We start from the raw sequence: 14,020 nt of genomic DNA on the forward strand, positions 1-14,020 counted from the left end.
TGGCCCAGATTGAATCCAGGAGGCTGAGCAGAGGTGGGCGTGGGCGGACAGGAAGACACCCCTCTGGCACGCGAGGCCTCCTTCAGGAAGCCCTCAGGGATCCTTAGGTTGGTCTAGGTCCAAGCTCAGAAGGACAAGTCCATCCTCCTCCAGATTCTGGCCTCAGCTAGGGTACCCGAAGCCCTCCCACCTCAGTCCTTCCACAGAGCTCAAGGCATACAGGGCCTGCCCTGCCTACCCTCCCACTGGGCAGGGACCGGGCCTCCCCTCCCTGGGTCACAAGAGACACAGAGACGCGCTCGCTGCCTGGCCGAGGCTGCACGCAGCACGTCTGTGGGCTTCGCTCGGTCCGCCCCTCACGCCTCCATTAGCCCCATTTTGTAGATGAGGAAACTGAGGGTCTGGAGGTGCCCTGTCTCTGGCCTAGGTCAGGCCAACCACCAAGCTGGCCCCTCTGACTCCAGCGAGGGGGTAGGGGTGAACCCCGTTCTTCTGTGATACACAAATGAAACCTCACTCTCTTAAAAAAACAAAGAGCACTTTATTCCCTTGGAGGTTTCTGTACGACGATGATGCCACGTGGGGGTGGGGGAGGGTTGGGGGGAGGGTCATCCTGGCTTCCTTGAGCACAGCCCGCCTCCTGGGAGTAGGGCCAGTCAACTCCAGTCGCCGTGGAGGACGCAGTCACCTCCAACTTGTGCGAAAGCACTCACTTCCCTGTCCGGTCTCACGGCCACGATGTGCCAGCTGTACCCAGGCTGCCGGAGCTCACACCACCGGCTGGCTTCTAGTGACGGCCCCGGTCATGTGGGTGCAGATGCCCTTTGGCCTGGAGGGGCCCAAACTGGTCAGACCTGTGTCCACTTACAGGCCCCGCTTGGACTCATGGGAACACAGAGCATTGAGACTGACTGCCTGGGAAAGACACCATTTCCCACAGGGCTCAGGGATCCCACAGGGTTCTCCCTGCCGACCCCTCTGCAAACCTTGGGGAACCCCGGCTGCTGGCAGTGGGCCTGAGCCGAAGACATCAGCTGAGTCATGTTCCCATTTTACAGATGGGCAGCCTGAGGCCCAGAGAGTGGAAAGACTCCCCCTTGCCATGTCTCTGTTTAACTGCAGAGATCTCCCCTTCCACTGACCTGTGCCTGCCCCCCCACCCCAGCTCCTAAGCTAATGTAGAACTTCCAGAAGGTTCCATGGCTTCTTAGTGGTCCCCAGATTACCTTCCAAAGGGAGTGGAAGGAGTAGGGGTATTCCCAGCCTTGCAGCTTGGAGAAGCTGGGGTGTGCTGGCAGAGGGTTTGGTTCTGGGACCCCAGAAGGCCTCGAGCTGCCCCTCTGTCCCTAAGGCAGACTGGACAGGTGGCCCAGAAGTGTCCCTGGAGCTCTGCCAGGTGGAGGAGTTCAGAGTTAATGAATCACTGGCAAGCCCATTGGTGGGTCTTCAGAGATCCTCCCCCTGGGAGGTGTGGCCAGGATCCCAGGGAAGGGTTGGAGTGTTGGCTGGGCTTCTGGAAGAGTCCAGAAGCCAGTAACAGTGACAGGCTGGGTGCCCCACAGGCAGCATCTCTGAGCTTCCTGACGGTACAACAGGGGGAACAGGCTCCGCATTTTGCAGTGGAGAAAACCAAGAGGTCAAATACTGCGGCCAAGGCCCACACAGCCGAGGAGCGGATTCAACCCAGGTCTGACTGAGCCCACAGTCCATGGGGTCTCAGGTGTCTGGGGCAGGGCGATCGGCGCGGGAGCCACTTACAGTTCTGGAACAGTCTGGGCTGCATTTTGGAAAAGCCGCCCCGGGGAAGGTGGGGCGGGGGCATCACAGGCTGGAGGGCTGGGCCAGGGCGGCGGACCCAGCATCGCCCTCCAGCCGGGCCTCCTCGCCGCGGGCGTAGCTGAGCACCACGGTGACGGTGGCGAAGGTGGCGGCGTTGACTGGGAAGGCGCGCAGCAGCGTGGAGGCCAGCCCCCGCGTGAACACGCGCCAGCCCTCTTCGCGGTAGCTCTGCTGCACGCAGTCGACGATGCCTCGGTAGCGCGGCGCGCCCTGCAGCCCATCGGCCTGCAGCCGCGACTTAACCACGTCCACAGGGTAGGTGGAGAGCCAGGACGCGATGCCGGACGTGCCGCCCGCCAGCAGCAGCTTGGGCACCAGTAGGCGGTCGCCCGGCTCGCAGCCCAGCGCGCGCGTCAGCACGTCGTAGGTGAGGAAGTAGACGCCAAAGCTGGGCGTCTCGCGCAGCAGCGTGGACACCATGCCCCGGTTGACGCCGCGCAGGCCCTCCTGCCGGTAGATCTGCGCCAGGCAGTCCAGGGGCCCGCGGTAGGTGCGCGCTGGGCCCGCCTCCTGCAGTTGCAGCCGCGTCTTGGCCAGCTCCATGGGGCAGCAGATGACGCACTGGATGGCCCCGGCCGCCGCGCCCGCCAGGAACTGGTTCAGTGGCGAGTCCCGGCCCAGCGCCCGCAGGGTGTTGCCCTGCACGCCGAACACCAGCGCGTTGATGAAGGTCAACCCCAGGAGCGGCGACCCCAGGCCTCGGTACAGGCCCAGCACCTGCGGGGCGCACGGAGAGGCGTCAGGTGCGCTCCCGCTTGGAGTCTATAGAGCTGCCCAAGCCCACCTCCACCCAGGACCCTCCATGCAGGTGGCGGCTGCCTCGGCCCACCTCAGCTGCTCATGAGGACCAAGCAGAATTTGATCAGAACCCAGGTCCTCAATCTGAGAGGCCCGGGCACGCCCACCCTCCTGTTCCCAAAGTCTGGATGTGCCCCGGAGTTGCCCACCGCCTCCTCTCCCAGCTCTGTGGTCCAGGGACCACAGCATCGCAGAGGCGGGGTGCCCTGCTCCACCTCCTGTGGGCCAGTGAGAGAAAGTGAAAGTGAAAGTGGCTCAGGCGTGTCCCACTCTTTTCGACCCCATGGACTGTTCTGTCCACGGAATTCTCCAGGCCGGAATACTAGAGTGGGTAGCCTTTCCCTTCTCCAGAGGATCTTCCTGACTCAGGGATCAAACCCAGGTCTCCCGCATTGCAGGTGGATTCTTTACCAGCTGAGCCACCAGGGAAGCCCAAGAATACTGGAATGTGTAGCCTTTCCCTTCTCCAGTGGATCTTCCTGATCAAACTGGGGATCAAACTGGGGCTTCCAGCATTGCAGATGGATTCTTTACCAACTGAGCTGTCAGGGAAGCCTCTGTGGTCCAGGCCTGCACCACTGCAGAGGCAAGGCTGAGGCCGGCGTCCCACCCCACCCCCATGGCCCCCAGGCACTCACGCTCTCCTGCTTGATGATGGCCTGGAAGCAGTGCAAGGTCCCTCGGTACTGGGGCTTCTCCACACTCTGGACCTGAAGCCGCACCTGGAAGGAGGGCCCAGGGTAAGTACGGTGGCTGCGTGGAGTCAGAGTGCCCAGCTCTCTGGGGCCGGCACGCAGAAGCCCCGGGGAGACTCTCGCCAGGAGGCCTGAGGTTGGACCCATGAGGCAGGAAGCCAGGGAGCTTTCTGTGGCTTTTGGAATCCCAGGGAGGGAGGCTGGGTGTCTGTGCCATTTTTAGGGAGGGCTGTCCGTGGACAAACAGTCACAGAGACAGCCAGCTGCAGAGGGGTGGGGGTCCTCAAGACCCCTGTTCACTATCTCCACACAAGGCACTGACAGTGGGGCCTAAGGCATCTCCCAAGACCTCCCACCATCCCAGAAGCAAGTCCTGGCCGATGCCCAAGGGGTGTCCAGGCTTAACACCCCACCACGCGCTCTCCGAGTCGGGGCTGGGAATGCCCACGGGGTGCTATCAGCGAGGAGCCTTGTCCTTGCGGGCCTTCCCCTTGGTTTCTGCCGGTGGCCCCTAGGGAGGGCAGTGGTCATGAGTTAGTAAAGCAGCGACTGGAGAGCTGCTGGCCGCCTCCTTGGGACCACGTCTGCAGCTCGGGGGCCCTCAGACCCCAACGGCCCAGAGCCTCGCTGTGAAAGCAGTCTTTGTCCACAGAGAGCTTATCTCAGTCCTTGATACTCATTCCCCAGGGTCAGAGCGGGAGCATCCTTTCTTCCTGTGTCTGGGGGAGGCGGGTGAGCTAGGTTCGGCCCCAGGCTCAGCTCTGACTCAGACATGACCCCACTACAGCCCTGGCCGTGGTGTGAGCGCCCCTCTGTGCGGGGCAGTGGAGAGGGGCTCCAACGTGATCACTGGCCAAGGTGGGGTTGGGGTCACTCCTGTTTCAAAGATGGGAAGGCTGAAGCTCAGAGACATCCTGCAACTCGGTCAAGGCTGTCCTCTGCAGGGACATGAGTGGCTGTGTTGGTCGGGGCCAGGGTGGGGTTGAGGGTGCTGGCGAATGCACTTATAGAAAAAAAATGTGTTGTAAGCAAAAAAGAAATCTCACGTCTGCACACAGGGACCTCAACGCTGGCGACCACCGCTCTGAGAGGCCGCTGCCCACCCCAGCACCCCTCCTCACCCTGGCTGCCAGCTCGGAGGAGAAAGGCACAGCCACTCAAGAACACCGAGGGCATCTTAACACCATGAGCTCTGCCTTGGGTTGCTTCTGTGATGGGAGGTTTCCCACTTCCCCTTCGACGGCTGGTGGTCTCTGGAGGACTGGCTTTTCCTCCTGTGGCCCCTGACACTGGCACCAAGGAGGCCGTGTCAGCAGAGAGGATGTGAAGCGGAGCTGGGCCCTGCCCTCCGTGGCTCAGACTTTCAGACACCCTGGTGACATCTTAGCAGGCTGGACTTGGTTTCATGCCCAGGCTTGGGCCAGCTCGGGTCCCACGAGAGGCTGCAGGGGATCTCCCCTTTGTGTCTGACCCCCAGGGGCTGGGATGGGCACCCGCCATCTGGGAGTGTGGGGTAAAATGTGGCCCGAGCCTTACAGAATCTAGAGTTGAGGTTTTTAACACTTGGGGGTAGCAGGATCTCATTGGAAGATTGACGGACCCACCCCTGGAAAAGTTGGTCATTTACACACCAACCCCAGGAGGCTCCCAGCTTCCCCCCCAGGGCTGGGAGACCCTGCACAAAGAACCCCTGATCGAGACGGGGCTACTTTTTCTCAACCAGCCCCCAGGGCCCCCACCCCGGGACCTGTGCTTGGACCCAAGCTCATTTCATACCCTCCCTGCCCCTACCAGTCTGGGAGGGCAGTCTGGTGGGTGGGGGTGGTGGGGCGGGGTCCAGGCCCAGGGCCTGGTTTGGACAGAGAAGAGAAGCGTTGGGTTCCCCTGGTCTGTACTTACTAGCGCTCTCCGGGATGAGGCTTACGCTCATCTACAACAAAGTTACATTTTGCTATGGACGGAGACAGCCCCTAGCTCAGAAAGTAAAGGCAGTTAAAGCAACACAAAATTTCAACATCACATCCAGGCCCGGGACCCCCGAGGCCAGCCCCCAGCCTCCCCGCCCCCGCCCACCCGGGGCCGGCTGCTCCCTGGTGAGAGAGGGCTCAGGCGCCCCTGGTGACTGCCACAGTGGCATCCACGGGACAGGAGACAACCTGCCCAGAGAAACACACGTGAAGGCGCTGTGCCCAAGGGCAGTGGCTGCGGTTCTGGGCGCCACAGAGGTGAACCACGTTTTGGACTCAAATTTCAGTTCCAAGGACCTGGGGGGACACACTGCCAAGGTGGCAGTCATGAGATGTGCGGATGGCACTGCCGCGTGGCGTTCCCCTCACGCACTTGGAAGCCCGGGTCCAAGTTCACGAGGTTTATAAACAGGGAAAACTGGACCGTGGATGAGAGTTAGGGAGCTGGCCGCCTAGAAGAGGGGAGGGCGGAGGTGTTAGGAGGGGAAGGGGGTTTCTGGTGAGGGGCGCCTTGTTTCTCCTCCCAGGCGTGTAGTTTAGCATTCTTGGGACTTCCCCAGTGGTCCGCTTCAGCGGTAGGACCACTTGCAGAGCTGGCAGGTAAATCCCATTTTTGCCAAAAACCAGGAATATATATGGGCCTGTGTGCATGTCTGTTTTCTGGTAGAAACCATTAACAAGGGTTGGGGGAAAGGCTACATAAAGGACTAGTTTTGTTTTTGTTTTGTTTCTATGTGTTTGTTATGGTGAACATTCTTTTACACCCTACATTACTTTTGTAATAGAAAGCGAACCAAAAAAAGTGTGTATGTATGTGTTTTAATTAGAACACATTAAAAAAAAACCAGCGTTTTCCAGTTTTCTTTGACTGAGATGCTTATTATTATTATTTTTTTTTAATATTTATTTATTTGGCTGTGCCAGGTCTTGGTTGTGGCATGTGGGTCTAGTTCCCCGACCAGGGAGCAAACCCAGGCCCCTTGTGCTAGAAGCTTAGCCACCAGACCACCGGGGAAGTCCCAAGAATGCTTAACTTTTATAATGGACAACAGCCAGGAAAAAAAAAAAGCCATTGGCATTAAATTAAACCAATGTCCAATCAGAACAAGGTCACAGTGTCTGAGCGCGTGGCGGGGGGCGGTGGACAAGAAGGGTCACAAGCTTGGGTGACAGTGGGGACTTGCGAGGGGTGGGGTTTTTTCCCCCTTCGGAATAAAAGGCTTGGCTTTTTAAAGATAGGTTTGCGCAGAGGTGATGCTGGTTGGCCACAGTGGGAAAAACAAAAACAGTTACAAATGGATTTCCTCAAAGACCACCTCCAGGTGCCAGGTAAGGTGGGACAGGGCAGGAACCCAGCGGTGGACAGGTTCCTGAGCTCAGGCTACCCCTGGGGCGCTGGCCATGGCTCAGGAGCTCAGAGGGAGCTGGAGGCACCCGAACAAAGTGGTCCGCAGCCTGGAGGGACTGACCTGGGGTGGGACGGGCACCCCAAGAAGCCTCTGCAGAGCTGGGCAGAGGAAGTGAATCAGAGACACTTCTTGGCTAGATGCAGCTTTGAGAGGCACGCACAGCACAGGACCACAGTGCAGAAGCACAGCGTAATGTGGACCCTGCAGGGCCATCCTGGGCTGCTCTGGCCCTTGGGCAGGTGCCGTGGGGTGGTCAGCTGGGCAGAGGGGTGGCCAGCCCTGGAGGGACTCGGGGGCCGCTGCATGGCAAGAAAGCCAGGCCTTGCCTTCTGGGATGGAAGGAATCCCATGCCCTTTGGAACTAACAGTTCAATCCAGCACAAACTACACTGCTGAGTGCCGGGCCCAAAGGCTTTGGGAAATCTCGCCAGCCCCTCACTGTGCAGGAAGAACAGTTGGCCCGGAGGTAAAGTGACCGGCAGGTGGGCTGCCAGGGGGCCTGAAGCTAGCTGCGCAAGGCCCAGAGAGAGACCTCTTTTTGTTTGTTTTTGGAGTGGCTTGGGGGATCTTAGTTCCCGATCAGGGATGGGGCCCCAGCCCACAGCAGTGAAAGCGCAGAGTCCTAACCACTGGGCCACCAGGGAGTTCCTGGCACAGACCTTTCCAAGGTCAGAGCACAGTGCTTGGGGCCTGTGCTGGAGGAAACGCAGCCCTACTTCACAGGACCTATTATCAGCCCAGGGACACCTGGGTTCCTGAAAAAGGAGGAGACGGGGGTCTCTCAAACCTGCCTACACAAGGGTGACATCCTTGTCTTTGCTCCACCCTCGCCCCTGAAGAAGAGGAGCCAAGTTCAGGGTTCAGCGGGCTACAGGGTCTGGCCTAGGGCCCACTGCTTGCGGTTCACTGGGCTCCCAGGGAAGCCCGCAAGGAAGGGGCCTGACTTGGCTAGTTTAAGGATAAAACCCCCAACAACAGAGGGCAGATCTTATTTGGGAGTTTCTAACCGGGAATCCTGAACTCCGGAACTCTTGGTTTCCACTGAGGCGTCGGGGAACCCGGGACCCGACACCGTGCGGAGGAATGGGCTCGCGGAGGGGGGAGCAGGGCGCCTCCCCAGAGCTGTACTCTGCAGCCCCCCGGGAAATGCCCAGGCAATGTGTCAGCCTCGAGGCCCACCACTCTGCGGGGATGGCAGTCACGGGAAAGGCTGATGTGTGATTTCTCTACAATTCTCTCTGAATCCTTGCCTGCAGGAAGCAGTCTGGAGGTGTTCTGGGTGAGGACGGGGTGGATGCCCCCACGTCTGGGCAGTCCCTCCATCAAGTGTCAGGATGGACCTCCAAGTTTAGCCCCAGCTGGGAGATGGAGGAACAGACCGGGAGGAAAGGCCGGGACGGCCCGCTGGACAGGCCGCTGCTCACCTGGGCATCAGGGAGAAGCCTGATTCTACCTTCTGACCTGTGGGAGGACCTTGAGGGGCTCCTGAGATGGTCACCAGAAAGGGGTATCCCGCTGCCCCAACCCTGCAAGCCTCCCTCCAATGTCTGCGCCTCCACCACGGCCTGAGGATAAAACGGCGATGAGACTCACCTTGACCGTGTCAAACGGGTGTCCCACCAGCACGCCTGCCACACCTGGGGGGAGAAAGGACAGCCTGTGACCCAGACGCCTCAGAAACCACCATGTGGGGCCTGGGTCCAGCAAGGATGTGCCTGCCACATCCCGGGAGCCCCTTGATCCTTTGGGTGGAGCGAGGGGAGGGTGGCCGTCCCAAGGTCAAGCCAGGATCTGTCAGACTCAAAGCTGGTGACTCTCTCTCCGCCCGGCTGCCCGTGGGAGGGGACAACAGAAGGTGCCCCTTGGCGCAGCAACGTGGAAGGACCTAGAGAGCGTCAACTGAGTGAAGTAAGTCAGACAGAGAAGGAGAAATACTGCATGACTTCCCCTATGTGTGGAATCCAAAAGGAAATGATACAAATAAACTTCCTTACAAAACAGACTCACAGACTTAGAGAATGCTCTTAGGGTTGCCGGAGGGAAGGGTGAGCGGAAGGGATGGTTAGGGCGTTTGGGATGGACATGTGCACACACTGCTGTATTGAAAATGGATGACCAACAAGGACCGCCTGTAGAGCACAGGGAACTCTGCTCAACGTTACGTGGCAGCCTGGATGGGAGGGGGTCTGGGGGAGAATGGGTACATGGATATGTATGGCTGAGTCCCTTCACTGTCCATGTGATACTCTCACAACACTTAATCAGCTATGCTCCAATATAAAATAAAAAGTTAAAAAAAGAGAGAGAAGGTGCCCCCTGAGAGGCTGTCAATGCCATTTCTCAGGTGTTCCCATCGCTCCAAATGCCTGGCGTGGTCAGGCGCTCCAGGGGTTCTGAATTTGGGGTCAGCCCCTTACCCAGCTTTCAGTCTTTGATTTGTCATTTACCAGCTGGCTGAGCCCACATAGGACTCAGCGTCTGAGCCTTACTGTCCGCACTTGTACAGGATTGAGAGTTAAACTTCCCCAGGGCTGCCCCCGGTCCCAGAGTGCTGGCCCGGACATGAGGCATCGCGGCTGCTGGCTGACCGCTCCCCGGCCCTGCACGGGAGCCACGCTGTGCCCGTGGTGGCAGCCTGTGACCCTGTTCGCTTGGTTATGTATCAGTCTAGACCTGTAAAGATTCACCCTCCCAAAAAAGGACAAGCCCCGCCGCCCCTGCCACCCCGAATGGCTCACGAGCACCTGTCAGCGTCCTGTGTGCTGTGTGGGCTACAACATCCCTGTGAATCAGGCAGTCTTGTTAGGCACTTCACGGAAGGACAGTGAGGCTCAGAGAGGTCAGGAAACTGCCCGACTGACTCGCATGCTGTCCTCCCTGGAACTGCACGCGTGTGCGTCTTACAGCACTGCTTTTATTGCTAAGTTGTTGTTCAGTCGCCCAGACGTATCCGACTCTTTGTGACCCCATGGACTGCAGCACGCCAGGCTTCCCTGTCCCTCACCATCTCCCGAAGTTTGCCCAAGTTCATGTCCATTGCACTGGTGATTTATTACTGTATTTATTGCTATATTTCAATGTATAATAGAGCAATTAAACAGGCTAATATTCATTGGGTCACAGTCACGTTTCTACCTGCTGGTTACCATTCTTAGCTTTGTAAGTGTACCAACCCTCCCTCTTATGTAAATAAAGGACCATTAGCCCATTTTACAGATGAGGAAACTGAGGCACAGAAAAGTGATGTATGTCCACACCACACAGTAAGTAGTGGAGCCGAGATCTGGACCGAAACCTTCTGAGCCTGGAGCCCTCCTTAACCACTCATCTCTCCTGCTCCCCATCAGAGCTGGTTACCAGCGTTAGTGGATGTCCACAAGTAAATAGGAGTTTTTATGCTTCTTCACATATTGTATTTTTAATCCTTATATAATGTCCTCTTCACCTTGTTTAATGCTTCAGACCTTAAAAGTGAAAGTCGCTCAGTCATGTCCGACTTTTTATGACCCCGCGGACTATACAGTCCATGGAATTTTCCAGGCCAGAATACTAGAGTGGGTAGCCTTTCCCTTCTTCAGGGGATCTTCCCAACCCAGGAACTGAACCAGTGTCTCCTGCATTGCAGGCAGATTCTTTACCAACTGAGCTATCAGGGAACCCACGTGTAGAAACAGGGTTAAGAACTATCACCGCCCCGCCATGGGGTGAGAGTAGGAGGCCTTCTCTCACCCTACTTCCCCACCTTACCCCCAAGCACGTTCCCACCCTGCCCATCTTCCACTGACCTTCACCTTCAAAACCCACGAGACCCAGGGCTATTCCATCTTGGGGTCTCTACTCGCATCCCTGGAGCCTCTCTTGATTACGACCCTCAGATGTAACACATCTGAACTCCCCCTCATCTGCAAAACCTGCTTCTTTAATGCCATCAGGAAAGACAGTCCTGAGCTCTCGGGAGGACTGAGCCCAGGCCATTAACTCTGGCCACAGCCACGAATCTTCTGGTTTCCAGCACCACAGATGAGACATCCGCCGGCAGCGTGTCTGTTCACCTTTGTCAATAATTTATTTATTCTGTCAGAGAGCCACTGAGATTTTTATCTGTAGATTTTGGGAATATCACCAGGAGATACCAAGGGTGTGTCTTTTTTTCTTTAAAGAACTCTGGCTGGTACGCCCTCAGCCCTTTCACGCAGCAGACTTCTGATCAGAGAAAATTTCCACTATTATTTATTCATCCTACTCATCACCTCCAGACCTCTTCCTCCTTCTGGAACCCCTGACATTCACAGGTGGGTGAAAACATACCCCAGCCTGTCTTTTCCCTCAGCTCTTCCACCTTTGGGTTTCCGGTCTTCAAGACACACTTTGTTTTGATCGTTTGAGACCCACCCCCGTTTTCATTTCATGTTTTGAATTTTCTGAATTTGAAATTCTAGTTCTTGGGGGAGTGGAAGTCGGTACTGAGACCCTTCTAACCCAGTCCCCTGCAAGGCCTCAGGGCTGCTGTCAATCAAGGCCCCACCCCGCCTCCCAGAGGGGGAGGTTGGACACGTGGTTCACACGCAGCCAATCAGAAGGGATCTACCCTCTTCCTCCCGGGACACTGAATGAAGAGCCACTCAAACCCAAGGAAACCAGACAACCTCTGGGGCCCAGGCTCGGGGTGCCACCCGGACATGGTTCCTGGACGGCCCCTCTGCTCTGAAAGCTGAGCCTGGGACAGTCAGGTCACTGTCCCTAGCGCCTTGAGCCTGGGAGAAGGGACGAGCCTGGCTGCCCCCTTGCACTTTTCAGGGCCTAGGTTTCTCCTGGGTCAAGTAACACCAGGAGAGAGGGTCCCTTCTACCCTCGCCCATCTCCGTTCACACCACGGGGGAAGCACAGGCACCTCTAGCCCCAGGCGTTCACCTGGGCCCAGGTAGGACCACAGGTGTGGCGGCCGTGGAGTACCTTCTGCTCGCCAACCCAGGACGCGGCCAGGATCTCTCCCGGCTGGGCGTGGTGAGGATGGGCAGGGGCCCTGGTGAGCAAGAGCCCAGGGTGACTTGACTGTGTGTGTCTGGAGGGATGGGTCTGACTTTACCAAGAGTGTTCCCGCCCCAAACCCCACGGCTCCCAGCACACCTGTGTGAATACAGAAGGAATCCTGCTTCTCTGGGGGAAGAACCCACACTCCTCAAGAAGCTGCAAAGGGGCCTTGGCCCTGGGACTGAGCGCCCACTGGGGGAGGGGTAGAGAAGGGTCTGCCCACCCCCCACCCCGGAGGAGCCCACGGCCTGGTGGCAGGACACAAGGGGAGGTCCCTGGAGGTGGCGGGGGTGGGGGGTGGGGGCCGCAGGGCGGCGGGAACAGCAGAGAGGGGAATGGACAGGGGGAAACGGACAGCTTGGTCCATCGAGGTCGGCCCCTCCTGTCTCCTCTGGCACTGGGCTTGGAAGAAACCTGACGGAAAGCCCTGGGGCCTGGAGGCCTGATTGGGTAAGCGTCTGGGTCACTTCCCAGCACACTCCCTTCTGCATCAGCCTCACAGGAAGCTAGCACCACACAGGTTTATGTGCCTAAGGCTGCTCTCCACACTCCTCTTCCTGCTGAGTCCCTGACAGCTAAACCTGGCTCCCAGTGAATACCTGTTGAATAAATTAACTCTACAAGAAAAAACAGAGACACTAAAGGCCAAAGAGGGAAGTGCCAGTGCCGGATGCCCACGGACAGGCCACAGCCAGCCCAGACAGAACGCGGACTCAAGGTCCGCGGGGGTGGGGTGGGGGGACACACAGGGCCTCAGCGCTGTGGGGCAGCCCGGCCTCAGGGAAGGTGCCCCACATCGGGGACATGCACGCGTGAGCCCAAGACGTAGATCCTGCGAAGATTCAAGCCTACTCTGCCCGTTCCCAGGGGCTTCCCTGGTGGCTCAGCTGGTAAACAATCCTCCTGCAACGTGGGAGACCTGGGTTCGATCCCTGGGTTGGGAAGATCCCCTGGAGAAGGGAATGGCTACCCACTCCAGTGTTCTGGTGTGGAGAATCCCATGGACTGTATAGGCCATGGGGTTGCCAATAGTCGGACGCAACGGAGCGACTTTCACTTTCACGGCTCCCCGCTCCCCGCCCCCCCCCTCGCCCCCAGTCTGTTCCCCAGAAGAGCCGCGCATGGAGGGGGCGGGACGCCAAGGCGTGACTAGGCGCCAGGGATCAGGCCCACGCCTTTTAAGCCATCTCACTAGGGGGTCGTCCGGTGGCCCCCGGCCCCAGCCCACCCACACGGATGCGGGAAACGGGGTGGAGCCAGTTTCAAACTTCTTGTGCCCAGGGAGGGGACCCTGCTCCGAGTCGGCGCAGGCTGGGGGACGGCATGAGGGAGATGGGCTCGGAGCCTCGCTGTCCGCTGGCCTCGGCGAGGAGGGTGGTGGGGCATCCTTCTGGCGGTCCCCTGGCAGCCACGGTAATGTCCCCGAGCCCCAGATCGCTCGTCCGAACGAGCTGCGAAAGACTTAAAAGACAGTTGCCTTGGTGGACAGCGCCCTAGGGGCCCTTCGGGCCTGATGTCAATTCACGCCCACAAGAATCCCGTGAAACAGGAGCACAGCTAACCCATCTTACACAGGAGGAAATCTCAGCCACAGGGCAAGCCGCGGGACCAAGAGGTCGCAGGTGAGCTGGCCTCCCAGGCCGGACACCTCCTCCCTGGGCACCGGGCGTCCCCGGCCCCCGCGCGCGCCCGGGCAGGACCCGCCCTCTTCCTTACCCCCAGCGCATCCAGCCAGAAAGTCGAGCGCCATTGCCGGGTCCCCGGTGAAGCCGCCTTCCTCCGGGTCCTCCTTCGCTGGCCCCTCGCCGGGCTGGTCGCCGTCGGGGGCCCTCCGTGCTTTGCTGGGCTGGCACTCGGCCTGGCCGCTGCCTTCTGGGACGGAGCCCCGCGCAGGCTGGGGTCTGGCGGCAGCGGCGGCGGCGGCTCAGCGCGCGACTCCTTGCCGGGCGCTTGTCCCTCGCTGGCCGGCTCGCCGGCCTTTCCGATCTTCCGTGCGCCGCCCGTGGTCCCTCACCTCGGGCCGCGCGTCCCGCCCCTCCGGCCGGCCGGCCGGGGTTCGGGCGTGGGGCAGAGCTCAGCCAATGGGCGGGCGAGGCGCGGACAACGCCCCGGGCCCCGCGCGCCGCCGCGGCGCTTCATTGGCCGGGCTGACCTAGGGTGCGGGCGAGGCGGGGCCACGTAGCCGGCCGGCGGGCGGGGGAGGCGCGGAGGCGCTGCAGACAAAGAATGCGCTTCGTGCGCCCGCCCGCGCCGCCCCGGGCGGAGAGGAAGGCGGTCGTGC

General features: G+C 59.4%; 1 protein-coding gene across 3 annotated transcripts; it reads right to left on the minus strand.

Annotated features, from left to right (window-relative positions):
* Positions 1–521: 521 nt before the first annotated feature.
* SLC25A29 (solute carrier family 25 member 29) lies at positions 522–13,769 on the minus strand. 3 transcript variants are annotated; one of them, NM_001077871.1, is given in 4 exon segments: positions 522–2,556; positions 3,276–3,359; positions 8,302–8,345; positions 13,456–13,769. In NM_001077871.1, coding segments are annotated over 4 exon segments (897 nt in total). In that variant the 5' UTR covers positions 13,490–13,769; the 3' UTR covers positions 522–1,821.
* Between the last annotated feature and the right edge of the window lie 251 nt (positions 13,770–14,020).

Source organism: Bos taurus, chromosome 21, assembly GCF_002263795.3.
Source record: "Bos taurus isolate L1 Dominette 01449 registration number 42190680 breed Hereford chromosome 21, ARS-UCD2.0, whole genome shotgun sequence".
Lineage (NCBI taxonomy): Eukaryota > Metazoa > Chordata > Mammalia > Artiodactyla > Bovidae > Bos > Bos taurus.